The following is a 13,388-nucleotide window of genomic DNA, read 5'->3' as shown; positions in this document are numbered from 1 at the left end:
TTTTCTCTCCATCTGTTTCTTCGGCTTGTGGCGTAGGATGTAGGATTGAAATTGATTGGATTACTTTTCATTTCCTTTGTTGTCGTTACTTTTTCTTACCTTTACAATTCCCGTTGATAATTGATCGTAACTGTCACACGTGTATGTACGTCGTGTTACATACTATGTTTTTACCGATATGTCAGTATTACGAATGATATTCTCGTATATTTGTGATTTTTTTATATCCGTCACATTTCTATCTGTAACCGTGGAACGCATATGTGTATACATAAATTAGTGACCGCAATTGTTAACATAAATGAATTGTGAACGAAAAGTCACAGCCGAACTTTCGGCTGACCGGTTCCGTGTCAATTATTTTTTGCATTTTAACACGAATTCATATATGTATATATCTATATGCGTACAGGTGTATAATATAGATATACATATATATGTGTATTTATAACCCTTACCCCGAAACCCCGTTCCCCTTAGGATGGTGGATGCTGGTGTAACCGTGTAACTTTGTCGTTTTCGGTGTTAGCCGCAAAATCTCTTTTTAATGCCTAAATACCGCTATTAAGCGAACCTGGCTATATTCGCAAACCACCGACTAACTTTGTATCTTTGTTTTTTTTTTTCTCTGTCCTCCCCGTTTCGACACGCGGCCGACCCGCAGACAGAAAGCTGTTCGTGGGAATGCTCAGCAAGCAACAAACCGAAGACGATGTCCGACAGTTGTTCACTGCCTTTGGCACAATAGAGGAGTGTACCATCCTCCGTGGACCCGACGGCAGTAGCAGAGGTGAGTGAATAGTTCTCTTTACATTTTAATAAAAATTTCATAATTTATTTATGACGATTTTATTAATAATGAGGAGAGTGGATATTCTATAGTGCGATTTCGCACTATTCTAAGGGATCTGGAAAGAAATAACTTTGAGCAATTAAAATGAAAATTAACACCCCATATCACTTCTTCAGAGTCTACTGATCTTGAAGGGATACGTGGAAATAGATAATTTTTTTAGGAATTTTCTAATTAGTAGTTCCATCAGCTCCCCCTTAGTATTTCTATGGTTCCTTCGTTATTCAATCTTAAAGATAATATATCCCTTAGAAATTCATAGTATTCACGAAGCCATGCATCTTCGAACCGCCAAGTGTTGAATACTCAGAACTGGTTGCACATCCGGGTATCCCATTCTAAAGAGAATCAACTGCTCTTGAGGGCATATAGGCGTTGAAAGAGCGAGGTCGAAGGTAAGGGTAAATCGTGTCCGGAAAATTAATCATGGAGCGTTAGAAGAAGGGGGGTTGGTGTCAAAGGAAGCAATTGCCTCGAAGAGGTTTCTCGCAGCAGAGCAACTAATAATAACGAGTAAAAGTGAAATAAAAAGAAAACGAAAGAGCAAGTACGAGCAGAATGGTTTCGTTCGAAAATTTCCCGTTGCCCATTGCTATGTTTTCCAGCTGACCTAGCTAACGTAAGAGGAAAGGGGAAACTTGAATAACGCGGATCGGTAAAGGTTGCTTCTCGAGCGATGAAGAACTCCGATGAGAGGCGGGCAACTGGAGAAAGTTCAGACGGGCCAGGAAAGGCAATAATTTCCGCTGGACGAGCCGGTGAAATTTAAATATTTTCGTATAAAAATGAAGACCGTGAGTAATAGGATGCCGCTCGAGTTTCTGAGAGATTTAAGAGCGAGAGAGGAGGGAGTAAATCGAGCAAAACGAAAGAGGCCGAGACATAAATAGGGGAAATAAGGTGCGGAGAGGAAACAGAGGAGGGCCGGGGGAGGGATAGAAAGAAAGAGAGACGAATGAAGTTATCAGGAAGACGTAAAGAAAGGGGAGAAGCGTAAGCAGCCGAGCTGGCGCGAATGTAATTAAATTCCGGCTCCAAGTAAAACTCACTTTCAACAGTTAATAAGATTTTGATTCGTAGTCGGTTACGTAATATGGCACCCATCGTCTTTGGCGAACGGCGAAGATTTGCGACGCGAAGTGAACCCGGTTGAAGGCACGATCGTAGAAAGAAGTGAAAACAGTGTACTCGAAGATCCTCGCGATCTTCCGAGCCTCGTTCCTTTGCTTTACCAAGATCGAATCTCATCCCCCTTCGGTCCCTCTGTTTCTCGTTGAACCATGGCCCCTGTCGTTGCCTACCGAGTCCTCGGGGTCTTTGTCGAAAAACGGTACGATGTTGCGCTCGCTTTTCAAGCTCTTTAATTAAAATCACACGAACGCGAAACGTCATTGCCTCGGATCGACCAGTAGCTAGGGACGTTTCGTTGCTCGCCGGCAATTTCGACGTCGACGTTTATTTCGCGACAAAAGAATCGCTAAGAGCAACGTAGACGTGATCCGTGAATGAAAACTTTAGGACATTGATTTCAAAGGTGAACGAAACCGACAAATGTTCAAGCAATCTTATCCTTTTGCGTCGGAATAATTCAAGGAACGATGAATTTCTTGTTTCAACATTAACAAATGAAATATTTTTATATTTTTCGTAAGACAATAATAGGAAAATTTCTTTGTCGTACATTTGAATGTCAACTTAGCCGAGCGAAATAAGTTTTCGTTAACGAGTTTAATTGGAAATCCTGCTTGAACGTCTGTAATCGAATTTCTACGAAGTGGATACGCCTCCTGCAGGAAAGTGTCGATCGCTTATTCCGTACAACTCTACCGTTACATCCCTTGTCCTGGTTCTCTGTCCTGACGAAAACTTTCCGAACAAGCTTCATCACCGCTCGTCCGGGCTCGCTCGAGTTTCATAACTAGCTAATCCGCGACGTAATAGAGAGATCAGGAAGATTTCCCCTCTACGACTTCATCTGTATATCGCTTTAGGTCTGCCACGACAACCGGTGGAATTACACGGATGACGTACGGTACCTTGGATGAACCTTATTTCGATATCAGTCTCCTGGAGGATATAGAATAATTTGGGGGGATGAAAGTTCTCGTCAGTCTGTCATGTTTCATTTATCAGAAATACCCAGAATATCATATTCGCTGGTGACAATTAATTGAAAACTCTTCCATCATAGATCATTTTATTTTTTCATAAAATAAAATACAGAATAACGTGAAAAATCGATAGGTACCTGGCATCTGTCTTTCAAAGCGTTAAGAATCCTTTAATTAAAGAAATTAGCTGGAGTGCTACAAATGATTCGAACTTTATTCCTTCGAATGCCGATTGTACCGGTTTACATGAATAGTGGTAATATTGTTAGACAGCATTCCTGGGGAATTACAATGATGTTGGAAAGTTATTGGCAGCCCCTTCATTGTTCTGAAACAACTTCCCTTATCGGATGATACTACCCTAGATTGGTAGTTGGAAGGGTAGCGGAAGACTTCTCGGTAACGAGGAGTTTAAGAAGGGAACTCGGTTCGACGACTTTATGGAAAGACACGACGACGACGACGACGGTTGTCTTCGTCATCGTTCAGAGACGGGTCGGCATTCCTGCGATGTCGTAGTAACGACAGACTCTTCGTCCAATTATTTTTCCCTCGCTTCGAAACATTTCAACACCACTTCAGCGAAAGAACTCGTTCTATTTTCTCGTTTCCGTGCCAACCTTTCGTCGCCTCACCTCGTCTCGTTCCTCCGTCTTCTTACCGTTCTCCATCTTTCTCGGCTACGTTTCCTCGATGTGTACAAAAGTACCGTACCCACCCCGACCCTCCCCCGCTAACACGGATCTCGAATTCGCATTATTTCAATTGTGCGAGCTGCAATAATTCACCGTGCTAAGAAGATTATAAAATGTTTATGAATAATGGAACGAAATATTATTCGAAACGGGGGACCAAGGGTTCTCCACGAGCGTGGGAGGGTTGCGCGATAAGGTAGCACCAACACCGAGGCCAATAATGCCACGAAGGCACCTTAGAGACGGCCAGGGTGTACTCGGTGTATCCGTGTATCCGCTTATTGTGGCACGGTGTATTGTAAACGTTCAAACGAATAGTCGAGCTGCAGAACAATTCTCTGCATTAAGTTGTAATAACGTTACGCCCCCGCATTTCCGATCCTCCTTCCAACTTTCCCAACTTTACTATTCGTATTCGGCATCTCGACTGTCAGAGTTGCTATTATATCATCTTTAAACAGCTTTCGTCGTCGTTGAACGCAAATAATGAGATTACGCTTTGCGTTCCTCCTTTCGTTTTTCATTTTTTTTTTCATTTGTTAACGTACTTGAAGACAGGGTTTTATAGGGCGATCTTCAAGAAACAGAATTGTTGTACTGATTGCATTGAAAAATAAGATAACTGAAAAGGTATGATTTTAAATCTTTTAATAAACAATCAGAGTACTTCGATCGATAGTATATCTTTTTTTATAAATTAATGGCCAATAACGATATATACGAAGATAGAAAGATTAAAAAAAAAACGATAGTTCTTGTTTCACGAGCAAACGAGCGGAATGGAAAGCATTTTTCAACGAGGTTGATGTTGTTCGCGACGGGAAAGCGTTTTCGATAACTCTCGCTCGAGTTCCGCGTTCGATCGTGTGACGTAAACAGATTAGAATGGTCCCGTTAACGACATTACTGATGGGAAATATGACGAATCAATAATTTCTCGGTCTAGCATTTTATGAGGGAGTATTAAACGAGCGATAGTTATCGATGATTAATCATCCGGCTGTCACCTGCACTGGTTCGTTCGTTTCTAGATTGTATCCTCCCTTACGCATCTAACTAATCTATATCGTTAATTTTTAATAAAAATTTTCACTCTCTTATTTTCCATTTTTATTTTCCTTTTATGTAATTAATTTAACTAAAAATAATTTATCAAATTTTTTTATTAGTTATCTCTTAATTAGAATGCAATATTGACAAATGTATTGGCTTAAACAGTCGCTATAATCGTGTAATAAATTCAAAGAGAAGATTACGGTTGAAACGAAATGAAATCATTGCGGGCAACCTTAATTTGGGAAATTTGCATCATCGTATCGGGGTATAAAAGCGAAAGACAGATGCCCTGGCAATATTTCAAACGCCGGTAGGAGGACAGTAAACCAAAACGATGCCGCGAAATCGACGTGAATCCAGACGCGGTAGGTTGAATGCAGACACGCGAGCCCGGACGGTAAATCACGGACAGCCTCGTCGAGTGGCTGTCGGAGAGTCCTGGTGCCGGCTCTCGTCGTACGAAGCATTTATTAATCGCTCAGCTCCTAAATCCCGTGGCGCAGCTGGGCTGGAAATGTTTGTACGTATTGCAAAGTAAAGCGGCGGCGCGCGAGAGGGGACCCCAGGTCCTCTGGGAGAGGATTAGGTCGGACATATTGAGAGCTTCCAGCCGAAAGCACCCTCTTTCTCGAGTTCCAGCCCCTGGTGGAAGGAGAGCGCTACGCGAACACCGTCCGAACTGCTTATACAAGGAAAATTGTGGCTTTACCAGCCTCGGACACTTCGCATAATTGTACACCGTGTTTGTCGTGATAACGTTCTCTCATCCGACTATACCTTGCTCCCCGGTTATCCTTGCACTCGTGTGAATCGTTTGCACGGTTAATAGATCCTGCGAAATTATTTAGAAGTCTTGTTTCACTTTGCAGGTAAATAATTAGGGAAAATATAAAAATTTATGTAAACGAAACGAAATAATCTTCTTCACGAGTTTAATTTTATATCGTGTTTGTATTTAATTTAATCCAACTACTTAATTACATACACTATTTGATACTCTGAAAATTATGAAGCAAGTGGCAATATTAAATTTTTAACTGGAAATACTCGCTTACGGGAAACTTATTTCGCGCGAGGTTCGTTAATAAAAAGCATTCTAAAGTTGGCAGACGGATTGATTTAAACGAAACAAACTTCTCCGGTCGGTCGCATCGTCGATTAAACAAATTTCACTTTATTGAATTAAAGTCCAAACAAGATACGATGAAAGAGGATGAAGGACAGTTGAAATTGTCTTCGATTCAATTTCGAATTTTTAATCCTTCCATCGATTCGTATAATTTCATCTGTAATTCGGTATTAGCATTTCCAGAGTTTAATAAGCTCTTTCAAACTTTCGCTCGGTAATTTATGCATTCATCTTTAAATAACATTTCAATTAGTATAATTTCCTATTATTAGAAGATATTCTTTTTGTCGCTATACAATTAGACTGCGACAGAGCGAAAGGATTAAACAGGGTGGACATTTGGAACACCGCGCTCATTTCGAATATTTTCCATTCTGATTTATAGTTCTCATATTCTATAATTCATCCAACGGGACGAGTCAGTCAATTTTTTCTGATCAAACTAATAAATCTTTTTCGACACATGGTTTTATATTTAAAAGTAAATATTTCAATAAAGCATGCATAATTTTTGTATTCAAAAATATTCATAATTGTGGAAGTTGTACCCAAATATTCAACTAGACACAGTTCATAGTAACTTTCAAGTATTATGGTGGGATTTTCTTTTCTTATATTGTTTCTTTCTATTAGAAAATGTTAGCGTACGTCTAACGAGTACGGTAAATGCGATTTTGGAAGAATCAACAGTCGAAACGAATCGCGTGACCGATAGATTTACCGAAGTCGCGCGTTTTGTTGCATCATCAGCCACCTTTCGTTGAACGATTATCAAACAGGATCGTGGTTCGAGTCACGCGTAGCGTGCGAAATCTGATAAAAATCCGAGCCACGTCATCGAACCGTTGCCCGTCGTCGTCGGCGAACCTATTAAGATTGAATGGGGTTGAAAACGGCGAGGGACGATGGTCCAAATGATATCAGACTTGTTTGGCACCCTGTCACGTATCTACCATCGATGGACAATAATATCTAATATCAGAAATCTAACGGGTTTCTTCGGGCCGCGGTGATTTCGATGCGATCGCTGGAACGCGTTTTGTTGCTCGTAAAAACCAATGATCGGGAAGATTTTACTAATCTGCTCACATTAACTGTCACGCGTTGAAATAGCGAGTTTCATTCTTTTCGTTTTTCTGTATAGAAAATAAAATAGTTGATGATAAATGAATCCTGAATACGATGATTGATATAAAATGTGTTGAAAATGAAATTTTTATAAAATAATCAAGATGGAAGGTGGTAGAAAAAAATTAATATTAATTACTATTAAATTTCTAGATTTGGAGTTACTTAATGATTATGATTAATAGTGAAGGTATTTTTAGGACTTTAACCCCCTCGAGATTAACCCTTTACTTATTATTGATTATTGAACTTTGATTCATTTATAACTCATTTTAAATGATAAAAATTATATAAAAGGAGATTGAATTTAAATTCTTTTAATTTCTAGTAATTTATCAAATGATCCAGCTGTCTAAAAATCATGTGTATATTTTATCTGAGAGTAGAATTCTTCGTCAGGATCAAAATCTGTATTGTAAGTAACAAAACTAAGTCTTAATCAATGAATAAGTGGGAAAGAAGTTGAATGGACATACGGTTCCGTTGATCCAGCGAATATCCAGCCTATTGCACCCGAATTTTCGTCAATACTACTCGTGAGATTTTCGTTCGTTGTCACTCGTAAAGGAGAGGAAGAGATGGAAAGAGAGATGGAGAAAAAGTTATAGGTACCCTAGCTTCCTTCCGCACGGCTGCTTTTGCCCGTCAATCGTAAATACACCATATTGCCCATAAACCTTTACAGTGCTGCATTACCCATCCCGATTCGATGTGTCCCTCCCGCCTCGTTCAGGCTCTTTGTTCTGCGTTATCGAATAACTGACGGTGGCCGGCTTAAAACCAGAATGCTTTAAAACGTCGTTTCTTTCACTTCCATACTTTCTTTTTCCTTTTTCCCCACTGTTCGTAATACTTTTAGCCTGATATTGTTACGCGACGACGTTCCGCTTGGCGCGACGAGAATTTTCCGGTTTTTATTTGCCAGGATTTATTGATTATTGAAGATAAGGAAATATATATCTCTATTATCGTAGGAAATAATAATTAGGTGTCGCAATTAAATATTATTATCTATTATACAATTTTGCATAGACCAGAGGACACAGGTGCATATGAATTTGAATTTCAAAAATCTCCAAAAATAATGAAGCTTATTGTTACCGAAATTCTCATTACAATTCGTACAGATTAGAATTTTCTTCGAACTTTCGTAGAATTTCTACGAACAACAAGAATGTAACATTCGAAGCCTTAATTACGAAAGTTCCGTTTCAATTTTCCCCAAGGGTGAACAAAAGTTCCTTAACGTCATTATCAAATGTTACAACAATTTCTCTCGGCATTTACCAGGTATACGGTGTACGAAATTAAAAGAACACGTTGCTCCAAAGTTTAATCATCGACCGGACAACCTAGTTATCGTAGCTACAGGAGTTTCCGGGGAAGCTGTTCCACTTCCGAAAGAGTCTGAGCATGCAGGATAACGTTCGAAAGCATAGGCGGTAGGGATCATAACGTCGGAGTTTCGCCGAGGACGGTAATAATATTATTAATAATTGTAACTACCTAGACAGCATGGTTGCGCAGGAGTCTAGCAACTCATTAAGCTGGAAACGACATTTTCGTGACTTCACCGAGCGAAAATGTTACAACCTCTAGTCCCGACAACGACATTCTGGAAATTTAATAATCCATTAATGTCGTATACCCTCGTCCGTGTACCATGACCATTGGGCGTTCTTACAATAGCCCGTGCAGTAATCGTAACCAAAGGTTTTGTGAAACATTGCTCTAAACAATGACTCCGAGCTGGTGATAAACCGCGATAGAACCACTGCCGTGTTTATTTTTATTACCCAACGACTGTGTTCCATTTCCACGTGCATCGAGTGCATTCTGGACTATGCAAAATTCGCGAATTTTCCGGAAATATCGTAACAATTGTCATTCTCCACCGTGATCTATGGTTTTGATAGCAACATGGAACTGGTAGCTATCATCACTACTCTTGTTTGAAATTTTTGATAGCTATCATATTTTCTAAGTCGAAGAGCAATCTGAAATAATTCCAGTTCCATTAATTTTGAATTTCCACAGCCATTTCGTTCTACGAAACTTTCAAACAATTGTTCCAAAATTATTCGATTTATCTTAATTAATTGTCTTCTGTAACATAAATTCTGTCGCTGCATGGTTATCAACTCGATCGTTGCCATTCATCCATTGGAATTTTTTGCAATTTTATATGCCATCGTAAAGAAAAAATTGGTAATTAAATAAACTCTTATAGCACGATACCGCGAGCGTGATTGAAAGCGGTAACATTAAAATTTAATGTGGAATATTAAATCTTCCAAGGGTCTCCGTTGTCTTTCCTTTACCGGCATTGAACTCTCTCCCCGCTGTCGTAGCGAAGACCCTTTCAAGCCTCTTACTAGATGGCTAAGGTTGCCCATAACGCAGAACTCGTGCCACTAGAAATTTAATAATCCATCTTGCATCCTTCGCGGAACATGACGGTCGTTGGGATAGCGTATATACGACACCGACCGCGTCATAATCGTAACGAGAAATTTTACGAAGAGTTTTACCACTCAAGTCTTCTCTTCGTTTCCGTCGCCTCTTATCCCGTAGCTGGCTCGTCGTGACGGATTCACGACCCTGTAACAGCAAACCCTTAACGAAGACGAGTTCTACGCTTATCACATAATGGAAAATCTGCTGGCTTCTCACGCGTTAAACGATGCAAAGCCAGGAAACGATTATTTTATCATTTTGTGGCTGCTGTCACGTATTTGTGATTATAATTCTTGAATTAATTAGGGCTAAGGTGGGTCTGCCTACCCCCTTCTCCAAAGTATGAAGTGGCCTATCTTCATTTTGAAAATTTTAAGGTACTAAGATTTGAAAATTCCAAAATTCTAAAAATTTAAAATTACAGAATTGCTAGATTCTAGAGTTCCAGAATTTCAAAATTTCGAAATTCTAAAATTCTAAAATTATAGAACTGCAAGATTCCAGAATTTCGAAATTTAAAACTTTCAGAATTCTGTTAGAGGAGCTAAATAATCTGGTCCACCCCCGACACTCTATCGCTAATAAACCTCGGATATCGTTTTATATCGCGTTCCACGACTCATCAGAGAGAATCGAGCCGGACGTCGAGCCTGTGGTACGAGCATGCCACAAGAAAGGCACGGTATACCGTGTGAATTTCCCGATTGTCGTGCGAACTTGAAGGTAAATGACGATTTCGAGTGTCGAGGTTGCAGTGGCTTGGCAACCAGTAATCGAGACCGCAGGCCAACGTGGAAATAGAGAGCTCAGGTAAAAGCAGCGATGCGATCAAACAGACGGAATTACTAGGTACAAGTCGTAGAACGCGGATGATTGGATTGCCGTTCCAAAAGAGGCGACGCACAGAGGTTTTGGATGGCGGCTGGATAAAGAGAGTCAGAAAGGGAGAATGGCAGGTAGAAGCGACGACCGACCAGCCGTCGTCGGAAGGTTTATACGCGCGTTACACCTACACACATGCGTCGATGCACCTGCTTGTTGAATGGCTCGCGCGCGCACGCGTTTCGTAAATGCACGTTAATCCGCCTACCGAGTACATTTGCGGCGTTGGTACCGCCCATCGAACCGTCGAATTTTCGTTTCCTCTGTAAAGCTCCCTGTTTGCCGCTCGAACGGGAAAGCAGTCGGTGGATGAACACGCATACGCGCGACTCGTATATACCCCTGACGTACACAGGGACGCAGGTGCAACGGAGAGTCGCCGTTGGCAAATCCTGCAAACGATTTTAATTTTTACTTGAACCTCTTTTTTTTCCAGCGAGCAGAGAACGACGGAGGAAAGGGGAAAGCCGACGTGGAAACGAATTTGTAGTTTGAACACGAGCTTAGTCTCCGGGCTATTTGATTCGCGCTTTTCACGGGGGACCATTACGAAAAACGGCACCCTTTGAAGAGCTCAATCACGCGTATTAATTCTACTATTCTTACATCTGTGTCTTAATCGTTTTAGAGTAGTCTTTGAAATTTTAACATATTACCAATTTGCAGAACACTTTAGCAAAATGTTAAAATAAGTTATTTTTCGATTTTCCAATTAGCGGTGCATTTATATGAAACGAGAACCACGCTGATTTTTAAACAGTTAATAATAGGTATATAGTGTTGGAAAAAAATATGATGCAGAAATTATGGATAATATAGGGGTAGAACGAAGGGTCCACGCGTCGTACAATTCGATGCGTCACTCGCATTTCGACGACACGTGTCTCGTGCAAGTCGGTATAATCTCGTTCGTGCATTCACGTCGGTGCGTGTAAACGGGCATTTATGTATCTTTTACATGCAGCCATCGTGCGTTTACAGATACCATTCGGCTGTGGATGTAGCGTAGCTCGATCTCATAAGCCCCGGGGGCGTCACAATAATTATAAAACTACGGGCAACAATCGTTCTGACACCCCTCGGATCGCGGGTTAGCCTCGAAACTGCTGCCCCGGAGGTTTGCAATTCACCCTCGATTTAAATCCACGCTCGGCCACCCCTCTTCGCGTTCACTTTTTCCCGTGTCCATTCCTCCTTTCCACCCTTCCACGTCGACTTCTTTCATTTCTGCTAATTCGTTTTCTTTCTTCTTTTTTTATTTCTCTTCCTTCTGTCTCTTTCAACGAATACATTCCGACGCGCGTGGTATAGTTATCGTTTCATCTCGATTCGACGCGATAGCCTGAAAGTCGATGCCTGTAACGCGCGCGTTCGAAGCAGTTCCACGCTCGGTTGAAAGTCGAGCAGAATAGAGGAAGCAGAGCGGAAAAAGTTTCAATGATTATTTCGAAACTTTATTTCTCTGCACGTCCAACTTTTCGGATTTCAACGAGCTGTCCGGTACGAGCTGCCTCGCTTCAGCTAAAAAACCCCGCTCTGTTATTTCTCGCGTCACTTTTGTCCGGTGGTTAATTTAACCAGCGACGAGTGAAGATTTTCAAGCGGCGCCGGCGAAAAATTACGCGAAAAGAACGGGAACGAGCATCGAGTCGTATTACACGTTGCTTCGGAAATGAATTTAACGGGTTATGCCCGCGATATTTTTCCCTCGTAGCCGACCTTATCCAGGATCTTAAGTTGGAAGGAGGATATTAAAGGTCAGGAGGGCTCGTAAAACTTGAAAAAAAGGTACCGCGAGGGAGATCTCGTCGTCGGGACACGCTGAAAATCCTCGACGGTGATTGCACGGTAATTCTATTAGGCGGTCGTGCGCTTTACGCGTTCCCATCCGCGCCGGAAATTGTGTTTTTAATTCTGCCCGCTAAATCAGCCGGGGCTAAACAAGTATTAGCATTCCTCTGCGGCCGGTTACGACCCTGATGCGCTGCTGTAAGGCGCGGGGATAAAAGAGGGCGAAACATGATAACCAGGGAGGGAAGCCGAGGAAAGCGTATAGACAATGCCGAAACGAGGCAATTTGCAGTCCTTGTGAGGGAGGATTCAGAAAGTATCGTGGAAAGTAGGCTTCTCGAGGGAAAATATGGAGATATAGATGTTCTAAAAATTCTAATTTTGACAATATTGATATATCGATACGAATATTTTTATTTGCTTGAATTTTGATAAATTTCTGAATACTTATGAACGATAGTGTACATGGAAAACGCGTACGCGGATTGAAGCTTGCTAACGTCAAAACGTAATACGATTAGCGGACATTAAATTGAAATAACTCTTCTGGGAATTCGCGGCTTCTCGCGTCGCCGATTTGCAGGGATGTTTTCTGCCGTCCTGGTTTTTTCATTCGACGCGTTCTACCACTTCGGCTCCCTCGCCTTGGTTCTCTTTGTCTCTCCCAACCTGCGGATGTTGCCGGGGAAAAATCGCATTTTCTCTGTGACATTGTCGAAAGGGCGGACTTCGCGTTGGGGAGACAAGTTGGTGCGTTGGTGAATTTGATTTGTCTGTCGTGCGAGTAGACGCTCTCCTCGTAATATCCAGCGACATACGCGCTGAAGATATTTAAATAAAACAATGCGTGGGTGTGGAAAAACGTGGATGAAAAGAAGAGAAACGGCGATTTGAAAAGGGTCATTTATGACGGTCTGTTACTTTGATTTTAGAAAATATAGAACAGAGGAATATTTATAAATATTGTTCAGGTCAGAAGTGTCTAATATCTTTCCCATCGACGCGATGGAATATCGTTTAAAACATGGAAATATTTTATTTCCTGCACACGCTGCAGTCTACATATTAATCTAGCCGAAAAGCCGACGAATTTTATCCAAATATTGAACTTGAACCGGTAATCCGTTTAATGGATATTTCGTTGGTAAAACGTAGGTCGTATAGGTATTAACATTGAAATGCAGAGCAATAAACGGGCCTCCTGAGTAAAAATTAAATCAAAATACCGGTCGAGAACGTGCTTACCATTGATATACACTGGATTCACCGTTCGCTTCCGAACATGG

The 13,388-nt window shown here is 41.2% G+C and overlaps 1 protein-coding gene across 16 annotated transcripts in view; it reads left to right on the top strand.

Moving 5' to 3' along the window:
* The window catches only part of LOC114883124 (CUGBP Elav-like family member 4), a 398,832-nt gene that overhangs the window by 341,086 nt on the left and 44,358 nt on the right, over positions 1–13,388 (top strand). For 15 of the 16 annotated variants that reach the window (XM_029200588.2, XM_029200593.2, XM_046287029.1 and 12 more), the window contains one exon: positions 665–790. The exons of the other annotated variant lie outside the window; for it this stretch is intronic. In XM_029200588.2, the coding sequence (XP_029056421.1) occupies positions 665–790 (126 nt within the window). The remainder of the gene's footprint in view (positions 1–664; positions 791–13,388) is intronic. 16 annotated transcript variants of the gene reach the window in all.

This window comes from Osmia bicornis, chromosome 9, assembly GCF_907164935.1.
Source record: "Osmia bicornis bicornis chromosome 9, iOsmBic2.1, whole genome shotgun sequence".
NCBI lineage: Eukaryota > Metazoa > Arthropoda > Insecta > Hymenoptera > Megachilidae > Osmia > Osmia bicornis.
Note: the sequence above shows the minus strand (reverse complement) of the source record. Positions and strands in the feature narration are given on the sequence as shown.